The following is a 24,951-nucleotide window of genomic DNA, read 5'->3' on the forward strand; positions in this document are numbered from 1 at the left end:
TCCCGTATGGGAAATACTGTTCACCTGTTCTCAAGTCTTCCAAATCAAAAGAAATGTGACATTGAAAGACAAAGAAATAAGTGTTGTAGTTCCATACGAAAAAAAACCCAAACCAGATATGATTAAAAGACATGTAATGATGCTAAATCCTGAACGCGCGTGCGTGCGTGCGTGCGTGCGTGCGTGTGTGTGTGTGTGTGTGTGTGTGTGTGTGTGTGCGAGTGCGTCGGTGTGTGAGTATTTTACCCTATGATGCGGTGAAAAGAGACATAGTAACATTTGCTCGAAAACCGAACATAGGCAATATAAAAGGAAATTATGCCATCCAATTTAACCTTTTAATTTCTTAAGAAATAATATCTTAATTGGGAGTATATATGCCCCCTCTAGAATTCAAATGCTTTCTCTAACCAAACTTTCCAAATGGGAAAGAGTTCTATCGTGTGATCTTGTGGGAATCTGTGTAAACATTACCGCAAATAAATGTTCGCGAAGCATAGACTTGGTATGGTTCCGATATAGAAGTATTCATAATGTTCTCCTAACAAGATAATAACTTTATAAAATCGGATATACACCATTACCAATATGTCCATTTTGTGAAAGAGAAACTATCAACCTTATGTTGAACGTAAACGTACAGACCGCCGCCGTATACTTAGAATAGTACTTCGTAAAACTCACTCACTCACTCACTCACTCACAGTACCACGTGGGTGCACTTCTTGTCCTATATCGGAGGTTAAGGCAGCGTTGTCTACTTCTTTCTTACTTTCATGTTGTTTGTTGTACTAGATTATGAGTTTACAATGTCAAATTCTCCAGTAAGTCACAGTGCAACACTGAAACACTGCAAACAAGGCTGACTGGATTGTTGAAGGTTTTGTTGGATAAAAGCATTGGAGCCCTGAGCACCTGTGAACTCACGAGGGAAGCCCAGATCCTCTGACAGGTTTATAGGGACTGTTGGGGTCCAAATTCTTCTGACCAACGTTTTATTAAAACCAATAAATTCAATCTAATCAATAATCTATGTCACGTGTTTACACGGCGACAGCACATCTGAAGGTCAGGGGTCAGGGGAGGCGCTGCTGTTTCCGGCCAGCAATTCGTTGTCATTGGGCTTATATCTCGAATCTATATGACCGTTCTGCCACACGCCATGTTGATTATTGACTGACCCGTTTACATCCGGGTTAGAATTGACCTTCAGTAACCGACGCTTGTCCTAAGACGTGACTAACGGATCGGGCGTTCATCGGATTGCCTGGTCTAGACTGGATTATCTACACTAATAGCATCAGATTTGCAGAGGGCGGTGTTAAGCATCAATCTATATATCAATGAGTAAGTGAGTAGGGCTTTAAGTCGCTTCTACAAGGAATATAACGGCAGGGGACACCAGAAAGGGGCTTCACGCGGTGTATCCATCGGGAATTGATCCCGAGACTTATTTGTGACTAGCGGACAGCCAAATGACTGTCATATTCGATCTTGGGTTCGAGGCGACTAACGGTAGCCAAGTGGTTAAAGCGTCCGCCGAAGAAGACCCGGGTTCAATTCCCCACAAGAACACAATGTGTGAAACACATTTCTTGTGCCCCTCTGTGATATTGCTACAGGCAGTCTAAAACTAAACTCAGGCTGCCCCACCACCCCAGTTATGATATATAATATATGACATCATCTCGAGCCAACCGCCGCCATAGTGCTTGTCAGACAACAACCTTAACCCACGTAGAACATGCCTGAGTGTTGGACGTCAGGTGTCACACATCAATAGACTCGTGTCAGGGACATTATCGCGATCTTACATTCTCGAGCATGTGCCCATTAAACTCCATTTGATGTGTGATCGCAAGAATGTCCCTAATTGCATTCCATAGATAGTGAATCATGGACCTGCGCACAACGGCAACAATCAGTGTGTTCGTAAGCATCGGCGCGTGATTTGAGAAATCCTTGTTTGGTATAAAATGTGTAAACATTGTCTACAATAACCTCATACCAACAAAGAAACAAACAAAATGGTAACATATTACTCGAAAACAATTATACCTTGCAAGTTCTTGAAAGGCATTAAGAAGTTGGACGAACATGGACACATCACCCACTTCATGTATAAAAACCTGTTAGTACGGCATAAGTTCTTGCCCTTTCATCAGACAAATGAGGAAAAAGTTAGTGTCCCAAACTCTGTATTTAGTAAGTCATTATGAAAACTATGGTTGAGGAAAGCAGTACTGTTTTGATTTGATGACAGACAGTGTAACACCGAGTACAACATTTTAGCGTATTTGACAAGAGAGACATTTATGAGGTAACATGTTTAACTGTACAATGGACGTGTCAACAAAGCATTCTCGTCACCAGGCGTTTGTCAGTGAAACTAATATTTAATATTCCATAAGTTATAAAAAAAACAAGAGAAAGGTCAGTCACACAGATAATTATTTACTTGCCCTGACTTGTTACAATGTTACAAATGCCTTCGAGTGGATACTCGCAATGTGCTGTCACGGGCATGTCAGAGTTACCTCCCTTGTTGTGGATCGGCTTGCGGGGGTTTAATATAGTAGGAGTCTCCCGGAAAACATGTGTGGTGAATATGTGTTACATGCAATATGTGCCACTGCCTTTCCAATATACTAAAACAACATTTAACATCTTTCAAAAAACTTTTCATGAAGACGCTAAGCCAACGTTAAAATAATGCAAAACTGAAATACAAAAAAGACTTTATGGATAGCAATGTCTGGATAGCAACGTTTCGATGCAGCTCCTTGTACCGTTGTATCGATCTGAATCGATATGAAACTAAAAAGTTAGTATCCAGAAAGTTTGTTGTTGTCATACTTCCCAACATTCAAAATGCAACTCAAAGAAGTAAGTGTTGCATTGTGGGAAAGGACAAATGTGTGTTGTTGTTTAAAGGTATAAACACTGATATAACATATATAACATAGAGTAATGTGGTGAATAATCATTATAACGATGCAAATATGATCAGTTACCACAAGGCGAATTGCATGTTATTACGATGCAAGTATAGACAAATATTACGAAGCGAAATCAGTCGGTTATAACATAGCGAAATCAGTCGCTTATAACATAGCGAAATCAGTCGGTTAAAGCAAGAAGAACAGTCAGTTATAACAAAGCGAGAACGGCCTGTTATAACAAAGCGAGAACGGCCTGTTATAACGAATCGAAAGGATTCAGCTGTTGCAAAGTAAAAGTAGTGGGATATAACAGAGTGAAACTAGTCAGTTATAACAGAGTGAAACTAGTCAGTTATAACAGAGTGAAACTAGTCACTTATAACAAAGTGAAACTAGTCAGTTATAACAAAGCGAAAATAGTCGGTAACAGCAAGGAGAATAGCACAGTCAGAATAGCCTGCTATAATAAAGCGAAAGTAGCCGTTGCACCAAAGTGAGTATTCAGTTATAGTCAGAAGGAGATAGCTAGTGACAGGAATAATCAGTTTCATCCGTGCTAAAATGTCAGCAGCAAAAATGGTCCGTTACAACAAAGCGAAGGTAGCATGACGAAACAAAATGTGGTGTGGGGAATGACATATTGTTCGACAACACAGTGGGTGGGTCAACACAGTGACCTCAGTGACCTCAGTCTTTCCCATCTTATTGCGGACGCATTTCTTACCCCAGAGTATAGGGACGGTGGAAGTCCAGTCTCGACATAACACCTATAAGTGCATGTAAAGAAGACACCTATCAGTGAGTGTCAAGATGACACCTATCAGTGGATGTCAAGGTGACACCCTCAGTTGATGTCAAGATGACAAGTATCAGTGTATGACAAAAAGACACCTATCGATCAATGTAAAGAAGACACCTATCAGTGAGTGTCAAGATTACACCTATCAGTGGATTTCGAGATGGCATCAAGCAGTCGATGTCAAGATCACACCTCTAAGTTGATGTCAAGATGAAAGGTATCAGCGGATGTCAAAAATACACCTATCGATCAATGTAAAGGAGACACCTATCAGTGAGTGTCAAGATGACACCTATCGGTGGATGCCGAGACGAAACCAGTGAAAGTCTAGACTGATCGGATGTTCGTGATGAGTCAGGGAGAGACCAGGCTTTCTGACGTGTTTTCTTTCTTTTCAAATAGAGGTTACTTGTCATATCCTTCGTAGGAAAGTATGACTAGTAACCTCTGTAGAAAGAGAATGACCTGTGTCAGGTGGATATTGTTTGTGTATAATCATTAAATGGAATGCTGCTGCGCAAATTGTACTTTCACATAATTCAAAGTTTTGAATTACTAGAATCAGCCAAGGTATCTGGGACTGCAAGTATTATGCAGAGTATCAATTCCGTGTAACTATACACATAAGTATGTTGGCTTCGATAAGGTGGAACAAACACATATTCTAAGGCACTGAACATAGCATGTGTTAAGTCTGTTTGCAGATGACACATACATTTAGCATAAATTTGACTGGTTGACCTGAAATTAGCTGTGTGTGGTGGCATGATCTAGACAGGTGGTTTGGACGTGTCTCACACCCTGGCCAGTCCACTGCTTTCTGTAAGGTATCTCCTGTAGGCGTTGTACAGCTTCATGAAGTTCTCTGGGTTGGTTATGTTGAATTCTCTGAAAGAAACCCAAGATGTATCAAGCGACATATACGTGTATGAATGTGTGTGTGTGTGTGTTTGTGGGTGTATGGGTGTGTGCGTTTGAGGGTGTATGGGTGTACGGGTGTACGGGTGTATGTTGGTGCGTGATGTGTGTGAGCTCGTGCGTGTTATTGTTACCATTTTTTGTGGAAAAAAGAAAACATCATAATATGTTATTGTTTCATTTATAGAGCAAATTGCGTTAATCTCAAGTCACGTATCTTAATTCACTACTGGCCTCCCGGCAACGTATATTCACTCCATACCGGCAATAATTTATCTTTACACCTGAGCGACAGCTGGAATATACAAAGTATATTAATTTCATCCTTGCACTAGCACGGACGTTTGGCAGCAAGTTCTATCTTCTACAGATCTCACCTCTGAACTTCCCTCTGGAACAGATAGTCTCCAGTACCTCCAGTCATGCCTCCTGCGAGTCGTCCAGTAGAAACTGTAGCCACGCCCCCTCCACCACCAGAACTTGACATCATTGACATGGCTCCTCCTCCTCCGGACCTTGACATCACGGCTCCTCCCCCTCCAGAGCTTGACACCATGGCTCCTCCACCTAGGGACATAGTACCACCCCCTACGACACTCGTTATCAAACCGGAGCCACCGGAATTTAACATCGATCCACCAGAGCTCGACCTCATTGAACTGCGGACTTCGGATCTCGACATTGTATTAGCAGATCCCCCAGAACTCGACATCACAGAGCCCAGTCCGCCAGCATTTGACAGCATGTTCACGCCGCCTCCCCCTCCAGTGGTTTTAATGACGATTCTGCGAGTAGTACCAGAACCTGATGAGCCGTGTCCACCAGTTGCCAAGAATTGTCTCCCCTTTGTTCCTCGAATCGAGAGATTTCTGCCCTCCATCATGTTCGAAGAGATTTGGCTTTCTTCTGCGAGATTGGATACGAATCTCTCTGTTCCACCAGAGATTGTCTGCCTTCCAAGTGTACCGCTTGATAATTGCCGAAGGTGTGTGCCACTCGACGCTGTTTGTCTCCCTTTGATTGACAGTTGTCTCCCACCAGAAACCACTCCAAAACCTGTTATTCCTTGGATCATTTCCAACAACCTTGACCCAAGCCCACCGGAAGTGTTATAACTTGTTGTTGTTGACCTTGTAGTGTTCTTGTTACCAGCCTTGTCAAACGTCGTTGTGGTTCTTTGATTTGTTTCCTTCACAACCTGAACCTTCTTCAGTTTCCCCATGCTCCCAGTGTCCAGGGCAACTCGGCGGAGAGTTCCACCACTGACAAGAGCAGACGATTCGTCGTGTTTTCTTCGAACCAGGGTGGTGGAGGTTGTCTCCCCACCATGACTATATCCGCCAGATCTGTCATATGAGCTATTGTTTTCTGCCACAGAGGTCATCACCCTTGACTCCTGGCTGCTGAAACCCGAATCACCTGTGGCATCGTGCTTGGTGCTCCTGGACACCGCGTCTCCATGGAAGAAGAAGTCTCCTGAAATATTCCCACTTGTTACTGGGTATTCAAATATGAAAGTATAATATTCTACATAATGCTGACATATTCCATCTATATCACTGATTTGTGCCGTCAGGTTTTCAGCACCAGACGATGGTTTAACTAGCCTGCAAACGTCTGAGAGCTGCTTCCCGCCCATATTATGTTTTAACCAGCCTGCTAATGGTTGAGAGCTGCTGCGTGCCTATATTGAGGTTTAACCAGCCTGCTAATGGTTGAGAGGTATTTCCTGCCTATATTATTCTGGCTGTCACGTAACTGGGGCTGAGGGGGGTCGTTACGGGTACTACTGGTACATACCCCAGGCAATTTCTTGTATATTATATATGAGAATCCTAGGCAAGGACGATTCCATACTGCACAGTGCAGTTTTCATTTGACGCAACTGTCATACTGACTACACACAGTAGCACATATTTCAGGGTGCACAATACCACTCGCAATCAGTTGAAAGGGGTTAACTACATACGGTTGCGGTTTGGGGCTTGCGGAATATCGACTTGTCCGCAGGGTAGGGTACAGGGTACGCTTCTGTATTTTGATGTGTTTTAGGGTATGTTTTAATATACAGAACAGTACCTGGGCACATATCTGTGGTATGCGTGTCGACAGCCGTCAGCATTACTGATTTCTGTTACAAGCGGCGTTGACGAAAATTACGTTTCACTGCATTTATTTTGGTTTACACGATAACCACCGTTAAACACAGCTTGTCCGTTTACAATGTTTCTTAGAAAAAGCCGTGACTGGAATAAAACATGAAAGAATGCCCTGGTCACAATCAAATCAGAGTGCAACAACATACGACGCCAGAGGTATCCAAATGAAGTCATGAACCCAAGATAGTGTCTGTACAATGACACAATGAGGCGTCTCAAGAGCACGCACCTGTTGCATCTTCAACGCCGCTGCTGGCTCCAACTCCCCTAATCCTGCTCCCAGTGTGACCCTCGGCCGACGACATCTTGTAGTATCCCCCGCCGTATCCTATACCTGACCCTGAGGCAAGTCCTTCTCCACCAGCTCGTCCCCCTCCTGAACCGAGACCGCGTGATCCCGCTCCGTATCCAAGTCCATCCGAGGACATACCGGCCCAGCCTCCTGTCTCCAGTTCCTTGATCTTGGCGTCAAACTGGTCCTCGGGGATGCTACACATAAAACCATCCATTGTCCAGGGTTGTTCGCTTGCCATGTGGCACAATACTATAAGTTGTTCACGAAGGGAACAAGGGTGAATGGACCCTTGATATTTGTTTATGTTCCCTAAGTGCGAAGAGCAAGGGGACCCTCCACGTACGAAGGTCTCACGGAACATAAACAAACATCGAGGTTACATCAGCCCATGGGCTCAAGGACCAGAAACAAACACCGAGGTTACATCAGCCCATGGGCCCTGAGGGTCAAGTGAACAACATATTTATCTTACCGAAGACCTCAACGTTAATTTTGAACTGTTTGAGGCGCGGGTTCAAACCTTTGTGTAACCATGTAACAGATTTAGAGTTATCTCCATAACATTGATTTACTACCACGAAGTAAAAAGTGAGTTCGGCATTCTCAGCGGGGTACAACATCGAAATGGTACCCGCTTGTAAACGTGGTACATTGTAAATAATGAAAGCGCCCTCAGCCAGTCACAAAAAGACATTCATGTGTGAGTTCGAGGTACGACATTGAGTAATATCTGAAATATATGACGCCGGCCTGTAAATGGTTGTTATGGACTGGACAATAGTGTTAGATAATACCTGAATCAGTCGACATAATGGCTGAGGATGAAGTAAATTCACTGTGCCGAAACTGATCACTGCAACATTTACGTAGGACCAGCACATGGTGCCTGTAGCCATTGTAACAAAGAATCCCCCATGTACTAAAGATTTCTATTTGTCAGTTTCTTTGGAATCTGTATCTTCAGGGACCGGCGAGGTATCCCAGTGGTTACAAGGTTCGCTTGTCAGGCTGTTGGTCCGTGTTTTTTATTATAAGATGCATGTCACAACTAGTCACCTTGTATTTTATGCAGGTTTAAGAAAAGACCTGATGATAACAAACACAAAATGCTCATGCCGTTTCCCTAACCAATGTTAACCTCATGCTGGCCTAGTAGCTGAGTAGCTGAGTAGCCTAGTAGCCTTATAACCTACCCTTTGAATGTGTCCAACCATGCACGGGGAAGCTTGTAGTCGCTGAAACAGAAAAAAACAAACAAACAAAACATTAACAATACCACGATGGAAAGTGTCACCCCTGATAACCCAAGGTGGGTGTTAAGTGTTAGAGGGTTAATAGTCACGGGACTTATCACCCCGAGTACCAATTTTTGCTGGGTGAGTAGATGCAATTTCTCTAACATAAATAGTTTAGTATGTCAGAGTATAGTACAGGGCAGTGTGGTACAGTGTTACCCTAGTTTAGTGAAATGTGGTGTGGTGTGGTGTAGGGTAGTGCGGTGCGGTGCGGTGCAGTGATCGAATTCAAAGACGGATCACGGAATCCTTATGACCGCCACACATGCACTAGCTTACACTACCGTCTCAGAGGTCTCTTAGACAAATTATTACCTGGGTTTTCACCAGGTCAGACGAATGACTGTGAGTACGTTCTGAATACGACAGCGGAGAGCATGTTATGATAGACATCGCCTGAAAATACAGCTGTTGTGTTTGCTTGTTGCTAATACAAAGTTTCTTACTTACACCTCTGTTAGGTGTTCCGACTTCTTCAAACCGCCGGCGCCATGCTTTGATCTGAAGGACAGAAGATATAATATGATAAATGGTATAGGATATTTATTTAGCGTAATATCCATGCGATAGTGCATGCTCAAGACGCGCTATTTTTCCCTCGATCACTGGATGTCAATCTCAACAGCTGGGGAGTATACAACTGCCACTTGACGCACCGAGTGTATTGAGGTTCTCTCATCCTAACGAGGTACCCAGTTCACAGCTGGGTAGACTGGGACGGATAGTCACAGCACTTTGTCCAAGTTTACTTCACGTTGTTGTACCCACAACTAGGTGTATGCACGTATTCATGTGGCCACCATCTGGTTATATACCAACGTATTCGTGGGTTCTTTTAAGTGCACAGGATTGTGTACTGTACATTAGGGGTTGTGAAAGAGTCTGCACACAAAGCTGACTCCAAGGTTTTTACACCCGGTCACAGATGGGCTCGATCCCGACACCTCAACCTCGCTGGATCACTAGTCTGGCGCCTTAGCCAGCTCGTCCACCATGCCCCGAGAGAAGCAGGTCTGCACACTTCGACACAGGGATACGGAGTCTATGACGAGTTATCTCCCCTGTTCATGTCGTCAACCAGTAACTGTATCTTACAATAATGCGGTAATGAAGTTTATACGTTTTCTGCTCTTCGTTCGTGTTCCGGGTTTCACCAAGTGGTATTGAGGTGTGATCTTCCTTGTCAGCAGTTACATCAGTGAAACACTTCTCAGTCACAGAATTACACTTACTCATCGTCCCAGTGACCTACTTACTCACTTACCTGCCCATCTACCCATGCACTCACTCACTCAACCACTCACTCAATCACCCTTCCACCAACCAACCAACCACTCCCTTACCCACCACTGCTTACTAAGTCACCCACCTACCCAACAATCAGTTGCAACGACCGAACCAAGCCCTCGCTTACACACCCCTATATACAAAGAAGTATAAGTCCGCCTCAAGAAACATGTATAACAGACAGGGAACACGGATACCGAGAGGATTCTACTGAGATATACCCAACGACAAAATGTGTAATAATTTTATTTATTGCTATCCATGGGAGTTCATAATATAAGAGCGCTGAGGAGAATATCGTGTATTTTCTGTCATGTAGGTGAACATTTTGCGTTTTCAGATTGGATTGATAATTTTATTGATGTGCTGCATATTTTACATTTGAAACTTCTGAATCCGTGAATCAAACATTCAGTAAAACCAACAAATCTGAAAACACAAAAAGTGCAGCCTATTAATGACTGAGCTAATAGTCTACTCCTATCTGCAGACTCTTGTGGCTGAAGAAACGCAATGTACGTTACCCGCAACACACGCCCTTCCTCCACCACGGGCAGAGAAGACAGAAGATGAAGAACATGAGGAACAGGAAGAAGGCCAGTGCCATGAGAATGGCGGCCAGTATGGCTGTCTCGTCACGTGACAGGCCAGGCAGAGGCACCAGGCCCATTCCGTTGACGTGAGGCACGTGGCGAAGTCCATTGACTGCAACTGCAAGATAGACAGAGCATACGGAATTGCACAAAGTATTACAATATGTATTACATTTATAACAATGTTCGCTTTAATGTAAGTACATAACAGATAGCAGGTAAATATGATAGAGCGGTTGCACACGAAAGGTCCCCCTAAATTTAATTTGTTGTAGTCATTATTGGAACTTTTTGAACCGATGGTAACAAGTGCATAGCCTCAGCCTATGATATGTTTGTTTGTTTGCTTGCTTAATCATTCAGGAATATGCCTGCAGTTTGACGTCCGTGTATAAGTAGTGGAGCTTAATTATACTTAGTTTCTGAAGTTTCTGAATATATATACATATAAGGAGACCCGATGAAAAGGGCGGAATATGAATTCTAGACTTGCTGCATGTACGCCTTTACTATAATGGAAAGACAGGAGGGGAATTAACGTGGTTCAAGGACTGTAACACAACCTGATAACCTGGATGAGACATTTAGGTAAGCCGTATGAGCAATGATCTTTGCAGTTAGGTCTATAGACCACGTGTTCGTGAGGATTAAAGATTACAAAAACTAAAAAAAAATTGAGATGAACCCTAACTCGAACGGCTTAACAGTGCATACATCTTGACACTAAATCATACCGATGATTTATTCGTACCAGGAAGCATTTGAGTTAGGGTTCATCTCAATATAATGTCTTCTCCTTTCTACTATGGCAAGATCGTAAAAGAAACAAGTCTAGGACTGGTCATGTTCTGAATGTGGCGAGAGTCCGACCACCGATGCCGGTACTCTCATCTAGCGACAATCTGAAGACCAGTACTAACCCGGATGTTCATGGGTCTCGCTACATCTGTTTTGATGTTGGCATGACAATGTCCGTGTTGGGTCGCCTCAGTCACTTACTGGTATTCAGTATTTTTTTCTCTATGGGTTTTGAACCACTACATATTACTCACTCACTCATTCACTCACTCAACTCTGCGGTCCGTGTACTGCAGACACGGCTCGCTATATGGCTGATGCGACATTTAGTTATGACTCACTGTGTTGTGACAATGCAACCAATAAACGCTATAGGCTGATAGGTAAATCTGAAAATATGTATCGACCAGATTTTCTTCACGAGCCATTTGGATTAGAGTTAGTTTGGTTGGTTTTTGGGGGGAACCCAAACTGGCATACAACATTTGTTATTCTTTACTGTTTGGTTGATAATGTGGCTATTGGCAACAACTAACATCAAAATATATAGTGGCTAGCTAGCAGAAGCTAGCACCATCAGTACAGCTTTGATTTGTGTCGATCCGGGTTTGGTCGGTGATTATCGTCATAAGCAGCCACCTAAGTAATTTGTATTATGGTACAAGTCTGACAACCCGATCCCGTTAGACAACCCGATCCCGTTAGACATGGGTTGGTGAAGACAGATTCCAACCTGGAGCTTCATAGAGACTTGTGACGGGAGGGGCGATGATTGATGGTCATGTACACTGATATCAGACCTCACCAATCTCGTGGAGGTATGTCATGACATGACGTCACAGCTGAACAGGTACTTACACCGTCGACTCGATCAACATCGTGAACTGAATAATGAGTAAAATACGAAGTGTTGTAACTACGGACAAAAAGCAAATTAACTTAAAAAATATGTTATGTTTTCTCAGAATTAGGCATCAGGCATACCATGCATATATTTTTGTATTATGTGACATGTTTACTAAACTTGAGTGTTTCGAGGATCCCTGGACACAACACACCACTCCAAGAACAGATAAACGATGAACGTTACGGCACAAAATCGAAAATATAATAATTATACTAAAGTAAATTGTTTATGACAAGTGGAATTGGCTTTAATGTGACGGTGTTTACTGCACTGTCGTCGACGTGAGCCTTGTAGACGACGATAGGGAGAAAACAGGCTAGTTAAGCAGAACTTGCATACTCACAAATCAATGATGGCTAACTTCACAACCACACTCATGAACACCCGTATATTACTATTTGTTTATTTCTTGTAATACACTAAACGACATTCAAAACGAACGCACTGACCTGTTGAGATAAGTGTCAACATCCGTCTTCAATAACTTATACTTAGAGGCGAGTAAGGTGGTCAGATCGATGCTCATGCTGTCGATCACTTGATTGGCTGGTCCAGACTCGATTATTTACAGACCTCCACCATATGCCTGGAATATTGCTAAGTACGGCGTACAACTAACACACCGGACACCTGCAGCCCTCAGTCTGTCCCGACAGCTGTACGCGCAAAGGGGATCACAATCGGGTTCAAGATCTCGTCATGATATCGTACACCTGTTATCCTGCTATCAACACGCACAAAATCTGTTTTGTGGTGAAAGGTAAACCCGCTCCACACCATAACAGAGCCCCCTCCATAACGAGCATGCTGTTTGATGGCGCAGGCACTGTGACGTTCCCCAACGCGTCTCCAAACTCGAATTCGACTGTCATTATGGTCTAGTGTGTCTCACTAAACATGGTGTTTCTCATCACTAAACATGGTGTTTCTCCATTGACGTACCGTTCTTCCTCCGTGGTTCCGTGCCCACTGCAGTCTCAAACGCTCGTGTTGCTCAGTCGTGTTGATTCCAACCAATAGACGACGGCTTTTTAGATCAGCCAATTTAAGACGATTACGCACTGCACGTGAACAAATTCTGACTTGTGTTCTTCGCCTGAACTCCGTATTGATTTTGGAGGAGGATTTGAACCTGTCTCGCAGAGCAGGGCGTAGAGTCCGGTCCGGTCATCCCGTAGAGTGGTTTTCTTTTTCCGTCGCCGACCACGCCTCACTTTGACGTCCCCAGTCGCTCTATAGAGATTCCAAAGTCTGGATATCAAGCTAACAGACTTGTGAAAAGTTGTCGTAATAAGCTTCCAACATTAACCATGTCAAATGTATTAAGGTAGTGACACCGCTGATGATGACTGTCCTGTTGGTGTTAGGCAAGGTTGTGTCCTAAACCCTTTCCTATTTTCGTTTTTTATCAACGAACTAGTCTCCGAGATCAACCTTTCATGTTCTACTGGTGTTCAGTTATTTCCAGATCTTATTGAAATATTTATTCTGATGTTTGCCGATGATGTGGTATTCTTCTCAGAGTCTGTAATCGGTCTGCAGGGGCAAATCAATGCTCTAGAAACCTACTGCAATAAGTGGGCCCTAAATGTCAATCTTGATGAAACTAAAATCATGGTTTTTAAAAGAGGATCAAAACTTTCAAAATCAGAAAAATGGACACTACGCTTGAAGTTGTTACATCTTACCAGTATCTTGGCGTAACATTCAACAGCACTCTAAATTGGTCCCTCTCACCCAAAGACATTTCAGTTCAGGCAAAGAAAGCCTTAGTTTCTATTACAAAATGCCTTTGTAATTTTAAAGACTTGTCATATGATGTCAACTTTAAAATATTCGACTGTTCAATACTACCAATATTGTTGTATGGGTCAGAATTGTGGGGTTTTCACAAACATGATTGCCTGGAGAGGGTATTACATTATGCATGTAAACGATTTCTTGGTTTGCGAATGTCTACACCAAATAACATTGTACTCGGAGAAACTGGTAGATATCCTGTCCATGTATATACCCTTAAACCCTGCATTGCCTACTGGTTAAAGCTCCTCTCCGTGCCCTCTTCACGCTTTCCATCTAAAGCTTACAAAATGTTATGCAATCTAGACTCAAATGCAAACGCCGAGCGAAATAGGTTTAACTGGGCTTCACATGTAAAACAATTCTCTTTAGATTTGCACTTGAGCATGCGTGGATATGACAGGGAGTTGGAAGCAAACACAATTTCTTAAATCTGCTTGTACGAAGAAGCAAAGATTGCTTTGTACAGGAGTGGCATGCAAAACTCCAAAACAGTTCTTGTACATTCACTTACTCCTTGTTTAAAGAAAATGTTATATGTGAACCATATGTACGCTGTATTAATCTGAAGAAACTAAGAATAGCCATGGCACAGTTCCGTTCCGTTTATTTTGACTTAAGCTGTTATAAAGGAAAATTCCACAAGAAATCCGTCGTGTGCAAATACTGTAAATTGAATATCCTGGAAGATGAATACCATGTACTATTAATTTGTGACTACTATAGAAACATTACAATCAAATATATACCCAATTATTTTACGATACAACCGTCAAAACATAAATTTACCCAGCTACCGTCAACTTCCAACAGGGTACTCATTGAAAATGTTGCTTTGCTTATTTATCATGCTATTTCGAAAAGACATTCACTCTGCTGTTGAACTGTTTTTATGTAGCTGTACTACGGGCCTGTGGCCTCCAATTCTGAATAAAGATTGATTGATTAACTATGCCAATTGCCTCCCATTTCTGTGCCAAAGTTAAGCACTGTCTTGCCATGTTAACAATGTTTTAAACCGTTGTATTCCACAGTGCACATACACGTCACGTGTAAATCTAAGTGCGTGTAACTGTAGGAGCATGTAGTGCACATGCATGTCACGAGTAAATCTAAGTGCATGTAACTTCAGGAGCATGTAGTGCACATGCATGTCACGAGTAAATCTAAGTGCGTGTAACTTCAGGAGCATGTAGTGCACATGCATGTCACGTATAAATCTAAGTGCGTGTAACTGTAGGAGCATGTAGTGCACATGCATGTCACGAGTAAATCTAAGTGCGTGTAACTGTAGGAGCATGTAGTGCACATGCATGTCACGTGTAAATCTAAGTGCGTGTAACTGTAGGAGCATGTAGTGCACATGCACGTCACGTGTAAATCTAAGTGCGTGTAACTGTAGGAGCATGTAGTGCACATGCATGTCACGTGTAAATCTAAGTGCGTGTAACTGTAGGAGCATGTAGTGCACATGCATGTCACGTGTAAATCTAAGTGCGTGTAACTGTAGGAGCATGTAGTGCACATGCATGTCACGTGTAAATCTAAGTGCGTGTAACTGTAGGAGCATGTAGTGCACATGCATGTCACGTGTAAATCTAAGTGCGTGTAACTGTAGGAGCATGTAGTGCACATGCATGTCACGTGTAAATCTAAGTGCGTGTAACTGTAGGAGCATGTAGTGCACATGCACGTCACGTGTAAATCTAAGTGCGTGTAACTGTAGGAGCATGTAGTGCACATGCATGTCACGTGTAAATCTAAGTGCGTGTAACTGTAGGAGCATGTAGTGCACGTGCATGGAAAGCATTATGGTGAGTTTGAGTGAACTGCTCTTCACGAAAACGATAATACACGACGCTGAAGTTAGTAAACAGAAATTTTGAATTGCCCTAAGAAACATGCGTTCCCCTAATTTTTTCCATGAGTATATATGAAAGTGGCTCTAATGTGACAAAGCTATGTGCAGTTAATTGAAAAACTCTTTACTGCAATGTCGTCGACGATCGCGATCATTTTTGATTATCACTGGGGACGTGTTAAGTATATCCAGCTCGGGAGGTAATGTACATTACTTCAGTGTCATGGTAGCATGTATGTCGTTTGTTGTCACTCGTTACTTGATATAGATGTGTTGGAGTGAGTGAGTGAGTGAGTGAGTGAGTGGGTGGGTGGGTGGGTGGGTGAGTGAGTGAGTGAGTGAGTGAGTGAGTGAGTGAGTGAGCGAGCTTTACGCTGCACTCAGCAATATTCCAGCCATATGGCGGCGGTCTTTAAATAATCAAGTCTGGACCAGACAATTCAGAGACCAACAACATGAGCATCAATCTGCGAAACTGGGTAACATAGATGGAGATAAGGGACCGTTATGAGTAGAGGGTGATGGAGATGCATGTACAATGTGACTGACCTGAATGGTGGCAAGTCAGCAGTAGGCATCTGTCACGCAGCGTGTTATACTGTCGCTGTGGACAAGACAGCCAAGACAATACTGTAGGTGAGTGAGTGGGTTCAGTTTTATTCAGCAATATTCTAGCTATATGGCGGCGGTCTGTAAATAATCGAGTCTGGACCAGACAATCCAATGATTACCAGCATGAGCACCGATCTGCACATTTAGGAATCGATGACGTGTCAACCAAGTCAGCGAGCCTGAGCACCCGATCCCGTTAGTGAGGACACTTGTTAATCTGGACGATAATCTGGAGAGCTACTGTCCGTACTAAGGGGCATCCCGTGTAGGAAGGTGTGGTACTTACATAGCGCCGCTCCATGGCAGTAGCAGTAGGGCTTGGTGACCCAGTACTCGCCTGCAAGAAAACAGGATGAACATAGTCATTAAACAACAACAACTGAAAAACATCAGTTACTTAATACATATTGTAAAATCAGCCTGCTACCAAGGTTTGGTTTATCTCGTGCTTTGTTTGTTTGTTTCTTACGTATTCATGCATATTCCAGCTATATAACACTGGCATGTAGTTTATTAATATGGTTTGGGCAAAACACTGTCCAACGTTTTACGTGAGAGACATTTATATTTCTATGGATAGTCAACTTCTTTGTTGCCACGGATGAGACGTTTCTGTGTTGGTAAAACCGTTAGGTCACTCTCATTGTCATAAAGAAGTTGACTACCCAGGACTCGGTTTCCCTTCACCGTCAGATGTCACCGACGACGGGCACTCAGCCCTCGACGTGGACCACTCAATCAACTTACAAGCATTCCCGAGGAGCAGCCCTCCGCTTTCTCTCTCTCTCTCTCTTTTTCTCTCTCTGACGTTAAAGAATGAGTGAGTGAATTTTGTCGCCGCGTGATCAAAAGATTGATGGATCATGACAGATTTAACTACTTGTAGTTGGGTAAGACTCCTTTTTAACAGGATAGCAATATTATTTTGACACTTGCAAATAGAGATATTAAGTGCTGGGGTTTGAATGTAAAGAAGTTACTTTTGTCTTACGGCTTCGGCTCAGTATGGATCAACCAGGACGCTATTAATACTCAGTTATTTCTTCAAAGTTTTAATGAACGTAAATAATGGTGTGATAGCCTTAGCAAGTTCTCCAAATTACACTTCATAAGTCTGTTCACAGTTATATCTCACAAGCATTCAAGAGAAAGTGGACAGAAATTCTTTGTGCTCTCTAAGGTGCTCCAGCGGCTGTCTGATGCATGAACATGGTCGTACATTAGAACTATCAAGAGACTGGCGAGTTAGTCCTCTTTGTAAGATAGAAACTGAGTTCCCCTTCACATTAGAATATCCATTCTGCGATGATCTAAGAAAAAAATCCAAAATATTTCTGGAAATTTCCATCTCTGGATAAGTTTAAGCAGCTGATGTAATAATGAGTCAATAACTAATCTTGGACAGTACACATTCTAAATTTACATTGCGAAATAAGTGTCTATCACTATGATCACTTCGCATGTTGACTTTAGCCATTGACAGTCATTGCCTCATCAATCATGGTGCTCCTGAAATAGGGGCGGTGGGCTAGTCTAGTGGTTAAAGCGCTCACTTGTCACGCCGAAGACTCGGGTTCGATTCCCGAAGTAGGTACAATGTTGGAAGAACATTTCTGATATTGTTTAAATATTCAGAAAGCGGCGTAGAACTAAACTCACTCACCTGAAATAGTGCTGAAGAGGAGTAAACGGATACCTACCCTTTTAAAAGTGGAAGTTCATACAAACGAGGGCCCTTAAGACAGAATCAGGTTACATAACAAACGCTGCTGTATTAAACAAACTCCACACCAACGTTTTCTAAAAATTTTCAAATAAATTATATTTACCTCTCTTCATCTTCAGCGAATATCCGCTGCGAAAGAATCCAGTATTCACGGAGAAATGAAATGCTCCCGTGCGATGTACCTCACTGACCAGTCCATCACACCCTAGCCCAGGGGCAACACGACTAGATAATCATTAATTAATCTTGTTCTAATGACTTAAGTCGTGTCGGCTTCGTCTTTGAACATCCCCCGAACAAGACAAACTACTTCTGTGATCGTGTCCTGCATTAACTTAACTACACGGATACGCCCGGTTAATCCGGTTGGACGAGATTGTTCGGCTTTTAAGAGCAGGACAATGGCGAAATAAAGCGGTGGATCTCTGTAACGTGTTGTGTCAGAGAGCTGCAAGATGAACCCACATTAGTTGAACAGGGAATTACATCACAAGATTTAGTGCATGCTACATAAGATTGTAATACTATAATTCTACAGCCAGTGTAGTGTTCCGTATTCCGTGGGGTTAAGTACAGGAGGTAGTTATAACGAGCACACTGGCGCTCCTGTCGTTGACGTTGTGCCCGTCTTCCTTGATTGGCATAGAAGACGTTGAGGTGATGGAGGATGGGGACAATCTTATTGATACACTCGTAATAATCAGATCGTCTGGACGCTTCGGGCATGCATAACGCGTCGATAAATGCTCATGATAAACGGACTATCATTAATATTATTTTATACAACCTTTTTCTGCTGTATAGACCAGCTTTCGACACTGATTCTAATGTCGTCAAACACGCGGTGGTAGCTCGTATCACGTGACACATTCATCTCTGTCTCATTCGTTTCCTCGTTAACTCATTAGCCTGAGATATATATCTAACTCGGTTTAAACGGACTCCTGGCCATTCCGTACACATATCGTACACAACCTTATTACGATCAGAACTAGTCACCAGACAACAGACACTGCTAAATGTGAACTACCGCCATGGATGACGGCTGTGACGTTGCAAACAAGAAGGCTGTACCTGAAAAAACTGGTGTGAAATTACTCGAATCATTCTTCCAAGTGTGACTTTTGTAGTCAGTAAGTTTAGTGTCGGGGACTGAGCAGTGGAAGTGCTTGTGTTGGTGTCCACGTCATCGGATTGGTGTAAACGTCATCACTTTGGTGTCATCGTCACCACTTTGGTGTCCAGGTGTCCACGTTACCACCTGTCAAGACAGGTCAGCGTTGGTGTCCAAACAAAAGAAGTTACCATGACGTTGCTGGTGTCAACGTCTCAGTTGGCGTCTTCTTTACAGTTTCCATGGCAATATTGCAATGAATGAGGTCACTGGTATTTGTAATCAGTGAAGATGTCGGATTAGAACTGTCCTTTTTTTCAGCATCACACGGATGTGGTGACTGGCGATGAATGGGATTGGGTGTTCAGGTTCGCAGTCTAGGAAGATGTTATAGGGTGCTGTCTGACCTCAGTTACTGGTTTGTCTAGTGCAGAACTAACATAAATTAACAGTGAGTGAGTGAGTTTAGTTTTACGCCACACTAAGCAGTATTCCAGTTATAGGGCGGAGGTCTGTAAATATGCGAGTTTGGGCCACACAATCCAGTGATCAACAGTCTGCGCAATTGGGAATCGATGACATGCGTCAACCAAGTCAGCTAGTCTGACCACCCGATCCCTTTAGTCGCCTCTTACGACAAGCGTAGTCGCCTTTATGGCAAACATGGTTTGCTGATTACCTATTCTACACCGGACCTTCACTGGTCTTAATTAACAGAGCTCCGTCACATACCTGGAATGTTGGTGACTACAGCCTTAAACATGAAACCAGTGTAAGTATCCATGAGATGTCTGTTTTTGCGGACCGCCTCAGTGGTGTAGTGGTTAGAGCGTCCGCCTTGAGAGCGGAATGTGGCCGGTTCGAGGCCTGGTGGCGTCATGCCTAAAGACGCTATAATATAGTATTTGTTGGTTCCTGCATGGTGCTCGATATCAATGGTTGCAAGAAGACTGGTCGGTCCTGACTCAGTATAATGTGTCTGTGATATTCACCCTCTACTGCGGCATGGTATTGCTGTGAGCTGGCACTATGAAACACGCTTAAACCTGGGCTTGTACAAACATCAACACATACACGTCGTCATATGAGAGAAAAATTAGTAAAACACTAGACTCAATATTAGTACGGAACTACATTGTATATTAGTAAATACTAAACCCAGTATTAGTACGGCACTACATTGTATATTAGTAAAACACTAAACTCAATATTAGCACGGCACTATATTGTATATTAGTAAAACACTAAACCCAATATTAGTACGGCGCTACATTGTATATTAGTACGATACAAAATTCAATATTAGTAAGGCACTACATTGTATATTAGTACGATACAAAATTCAAAGTTCTTGGTGGGTTCGACTAGGCAGGGTTTCCTCGGAGAGGTCCCATTCGCCGTCTGGGTTGCGTGTAGAGAGGGCGAGGGCCCTGAGCTGATGATGAGCTTTACCAGCCTGACTGTGCCAGGATCACCCAAACCTCTCTGCTGCATTTCTATCTTAATCTGTAAAACATCACAGGAATACGTTCTCTAAACAGTGTTTTTATTACAAATAACAAATCACTAACATTTGCCATTAGAACAGTGGCTAAAACATTCTGAAACATTCATTGATGTATGACGTATACATTATTAAACATACATCCAATCTCTCCTTCATCACATCCAAACATTCTAAAGAGATAACAACATACATTTATACGAATACTACTGGTTAGAGAACATTCACAACTGGTGTTGGACATTATCAATCCGCCATCACAGATTAACTAATATAGTCACGTGATCAAAACACGTGTTCTGTAACAGTAAGGAATGAAAAGGAACTGTTTGGGGAAAAGCTAACAAAATTGCACATGCAAATTTCAATTCGCCTTCTATCTGGCTTCGTTTTTGAAATGAAAACCTCCGTCGCTGCAGTCTATTGCTTAGCAGAGATTTTCTCTGCAGAGCTGAAATAATATTTACTGATTCACCGCGTATTTTGAAGGACATTGGTTGATTGGTTTATTGAAAGCCAGAGTCAGCAGTATTACAGCTAAATGGCGGCGGTCTATAAATATGAACCAGAAAATCCAGTGATCAACAGCATAAGCATCGGTCTACGCAACTGGGATACGACGTCAACCAAGTCAGCGTCGTCTCTTAAGACAAGCACACGTTACTGAAGACCAGTTCTAATTCAGGCCTTCACGGGTCTTGAAGGACGAGGGATGGGACTCTGAGCAAGACTGCTGTGAATCTGTCCAGGGAACCTGTCTGCTCGGAACAGGGACAGAGTACACACCCCATGATCACCACATGAACAACAGTGATAGGAAATAAGGAAAGCATGGGAAAGTATTTGGCAGAAAATATGTGAAGGCCTTTCATTCAAATTATGGCAGTGATTTAGCATTGTGTTAAAAACGCTCGCTCGTCACGACATAAGCACGGTCTCAAATCTCCGTACAATGCGTGAAGCCTACTCCTGCTGCCCATCGGGGTGATATTGCTAGAATATTGTTAAGAACGACCTGAAACTAAATTCACTCGTTCGCCTGAAGTGAGCACCGTCACCTGATCTGCATGTCAAAGTCGGTCAGACGTCGTTGAGTTGATGTCATCTGACGCGGACGACGTTGGGCGCTGTCCATGTCACCGTCTGTAATATCAATGAGTGCAATGCGTGAAGCCTGATGCTGCTGGAATATTGCTAACACGGCGAAAAACTGCACCCACTCACTCACTCACTCACTCACTCACTCACACACTCACTCACTCACTCCAACACATCTATATCAAGTAACGAGTGACAACAAACGACATACATGCTACGATGACACTGAGGTAATGTACATTACCTCCCGAGCTGGATATACTTAACACGTTCCCAGTGATAATCAAAAATAATTGTGAATAATCTAGACTGACAACTTTATTGTCTAGAGCTCATCATGTAGAGATAGTGGCCATATGGCCTGGATATTGCTCAATGCAGGCTTAGATTACAAAGACTACAATCATGGATACACGGCGTTATTGTAGTCCTCCACATGTTCACCTCTCCTATAACAGGCATCTGGTGATGTTTCATAAAAGTGTTGTTATGTCACCAGTGAAAATAAATCTGACTGCACCTCTATACTCATTTACTACGTAAGGGCGATTTTGGTTTTAGATGTTTTATATTCAAGACTTACGGAGCAGACCTGTTATGGTATCGTGGTCTCTCCATATCTAAGATAAAACATGAAACTAAAAACTTACTACTAATCTACACATTAAAGCACACTACTGGTCCTTTGTGTCAAGTGATCTAAATAATAGTCCGTCGCCAGGCAACTCGGACGGTATCCATGGCGCAAACCATACCAAATACCAGTTCTTGCCTAAGGCTTCGACAAGATTTTGTTCTAGTCCGAGATTATAGGTGGAAATGTTCTTCTTCCGTTCGTGCATCGTTTGTCCTTTGTATATCTGTATTACCTGGTTAATGAAGAGCCAGGCGAAACAATATGTCACCAGAAAGCCGACAGATGTCACGGAGGTAATGAAGGACACGTACAAACTTTCCAACCCGAACATGAACCCGGCATGTGGTGCACAAAATGAAATGAGATGCCAAAATGAAATTCCTCCTTTCACACCCAGCACAAAGGACAGATTGAAAATATTTCCATAGATTCCCGCTATCATCATATACGTTACCATGACAACGTAGTATCGGTAGTTATGGTAACCAATACAGTATCCAGAGAAAAAGCAGTGGTGGTCGCGTTTTAAGACACAGACGTTGCACAGCTTGCAGTGATGAGATCTTGGAGGGTAGTTACATACACACACGTCACAATAGCGCCACCCGTTAGGGGCGGGACCGGTCGGCATGACGAGGTCCGACCCACTGATGTCAGTGGTAGCAAGCATGATCATGTTTCCGTATATATTGGAGGCAAACACACCCGCAGCTACACAGTGCACGTACGCTGCAGTCGTCCACTCCGGGTAGAACGTTGGTAGGACGTGACAGACCTCGTACCACAACGCAAACACCCCGCCGAAAGTAAACACAGCCAGAGCGACTTGATCCCCGCGCCGGCTCGGTAGCTTCCATCGTCTGGCCATTACTGACAACTGATGCTGCTATCGGCTTATTGATTACACTCACACTAGTCTTGTGGTAAAATATATCTCCTCGGTACGCTGAAAATGTCCCCAGTTTGCTAAAGATCGGTCTGGACATGAACACGCGCGTGTAAACAAGTCGCTGTAACCTGGCTTCCGGGTTGCGGTTATGTCCCTTTCATAAAGCAAAACACTAGAGTAGCTTCCCTTGGATATGTTTATTTTTCGAAGCGGAAGTAAAATGTTATTTATTCACAAACGAGAACGCTTTTGTTCGCGCAGACTTTAATGGCAGTTATTCCTCTCAGTGAAAAACACCGCACACTTTCATATCGCGTTTAACAGGTGATGGGACATGTCATTTTAGTTCATCTGCTAGGAACAAACAGGGAGTATTTGCAGCCTGTAAACATACCATTAGCCAGTACTGGTGACATGGCCGGGTACCAGGGGAACAAGCAAAGTGTAGTGTTCAGGGTATACCGCTCAAAGTCACTTGTACCCTTCCCACGTCTTACGAGGGTAGTGTATGGAAACCCGTCGATGTCTGAAAGTGGATTCAAACCCCATCACAAGGTCCGTGCTAAGCTAAATCAGCGTTGTTAACAATGGACAGTGAGGATGTTACAATCGTTTACCATACCACTTTTGTATATGTGGATTACACATTTTAGAACAAAGATGTACTTTTCGCTGTGTCCTATACGCTGTCGTTTCTTCAATAACAGCCTGTCTCACGGCCTTCAATCCACACCCTATCCAAAAGAAGAAATAGACTGATTTTGTCGTCAAAACATTCGCGTTGATCTTCGAACAAAATTCCCAATGTAAATTGTCAGGAAAAAATAGTCACCCGTGGTGTTAATTGATGTGTTGGTATGTATGAAAAGTTAATTAATCTTTTCGGTGAATCTAACTGACTGCATGAATCGGGTGGTCAGAATGTCCGATTGAATCTACTCACTGCGGGTGTTTCGTGAGACAATATCGCTTGCTCCCCAATTTTCACACCTACTCTTATTGACTCACTCACTCACTGACTGCCTCAGTGACTGAATGACGGAGTGACTGACTGACTCACCAACTCACTCACCAACGCGTAAAATCACTCATTCACTCAGACCCACACCTCCAATCTCTCAGTCCACTCACTCACTCACTCTCTCACCTACTCAACGACGCACTCACTCACTCTCTCGCTGACTAACTCAGCGACTCACTCACCAACCCACTCTTTCAATCAAACTCACTCACTCACTCAAACCCAACCACTTACTCACCCATTCATGTATCACAGTACCTCAACAATCCCAAACAGGAAAGGAATGTAAGTGCTCCAGAACAAAATCTTGAATATTGATCTGACACAATATAAAGATAAAATTCTTTTGAAACTGAGCCATACTGAATTACAAATAGTTTTAGTGAGTCAGGCATACTGTATATATATCATACAATCGGTCAAGACACAGGTATCTGTTTAATACGTTCTTCAAGCAATGTGTCCCTGGTACACTGAAGCCACAAGTTTATTGTTTATCGTTTCTGTCGTGTGTTCAGTAAAACCAGTCCTAAGCTACTACCGACGTCCGTTTGGGCACCGAATGTGTGACCAGCTCTGCACTCATATCGTTGGCTGTTCTTCATACGTTTTCCTGATGGAGTCTCTCGCCTGCCATATCAACACCCCTTCTAAAACTACCTACACTGGCCCAAAGGTAATATGCTTACATTTTAT

General features: G+C 43.0%; 2 protein-coding genes across 2 annotated transcripts; both read right to left on the reverse strand.

Annotated features, from left to right (window-relative positions):
- Nucleotides 1-2,441: 2,441 nt before the first annotated feature.
- LOC137260006 (uncharacterized transmembrane protein DDB_G0289901-like) lies at nt 2,442-18,145 on the reverse strand. The gene is made up of 8 exons (XM_067797685.1): nt 18,096-18,145; nt 16,553-16,603; nt 10,220-10,406; nt 8,859-8,909; nt 8,307-8,348; nt 7,048-7,307; nt 5,037-6,135; nt 2,442-4,629 (listed from the first exon to the last, which is right to left on the reverse strand). The coding sequence occupies exons 1-8, from the start codon at nt 18,103-18,105 to the stop codon at nt 4,536-4,538; spliced, it is 1,794 nt and encodes a 597-aa protein (XP_067653786.1). The 5' UTR covers nt 18,106-18,145; the 3' UTR covers nt 2,442-4,535.
- Nucleotides 18,146-20,641: 2,496 nt separating this feature from the next.
- LOC137259935 (probable palmitoyltransferase ZDHHC24) lies at nt 20,642-23,333 on the reverse strand. Its single transcript, XM_067797588.1, has one exon. It carries the CDS (start codon nt 23,211-23,213, stop codon nt 22,383-22,385), a length of 831 nt encoding a protein of 276 aa, XP_067653689.1. The 5' UTR covers nt 23,214-23,333; the 3' UTR covers nt 20,642-22,382.
- Nucleotides 23,334-24,951: the final 1,618 nt, after the last annotated feature.

The sequence above is a fragment of the Haliotis asinina genome, chromosome 13 (genome assembly GCF_037392515.1).
Source record: "Haliotis asinina isolate JCU_RB_2024 chromosome 13, JCU_Hal_asi_v2, whole genome shotgun sequence".
In the NCBI taxonomy this organism is placed as follows: domain Eukaryota; kingdom Metazoa; phylum Mollusca; class Gastropoda; order Lepetellida; family Haliotidae; genus Haliotis; species Haliotis asinina.

Bases quoted from the DNA above. Each gene is read 5' to 3' on its own strand.
- LOC137259935 (XM_067797588.1), bottom strand. From the start codon at position 23,213: ATGGCCAGACGATGGAAGCTACCGAGCCGGCGCGGGGATCAAGTCGCT.
- LOC137260006 (XM_067797685.1), bottom strand. The intron at 8,349-8,858 runs GTAAGTAAGAAA...TTTCTGTTTCAG, and splicing joins TCGGAACACCTAACAGAGGT to CGACTACAAGCTTCCCCGTG. The intron at 7,308-8,306 runs GTAGGTTATAAG...TTTTATGTGTAG, and splicing joins TGGTTGGACACATTCAAAGG to CATCCCCGAGGACCAGTTTG.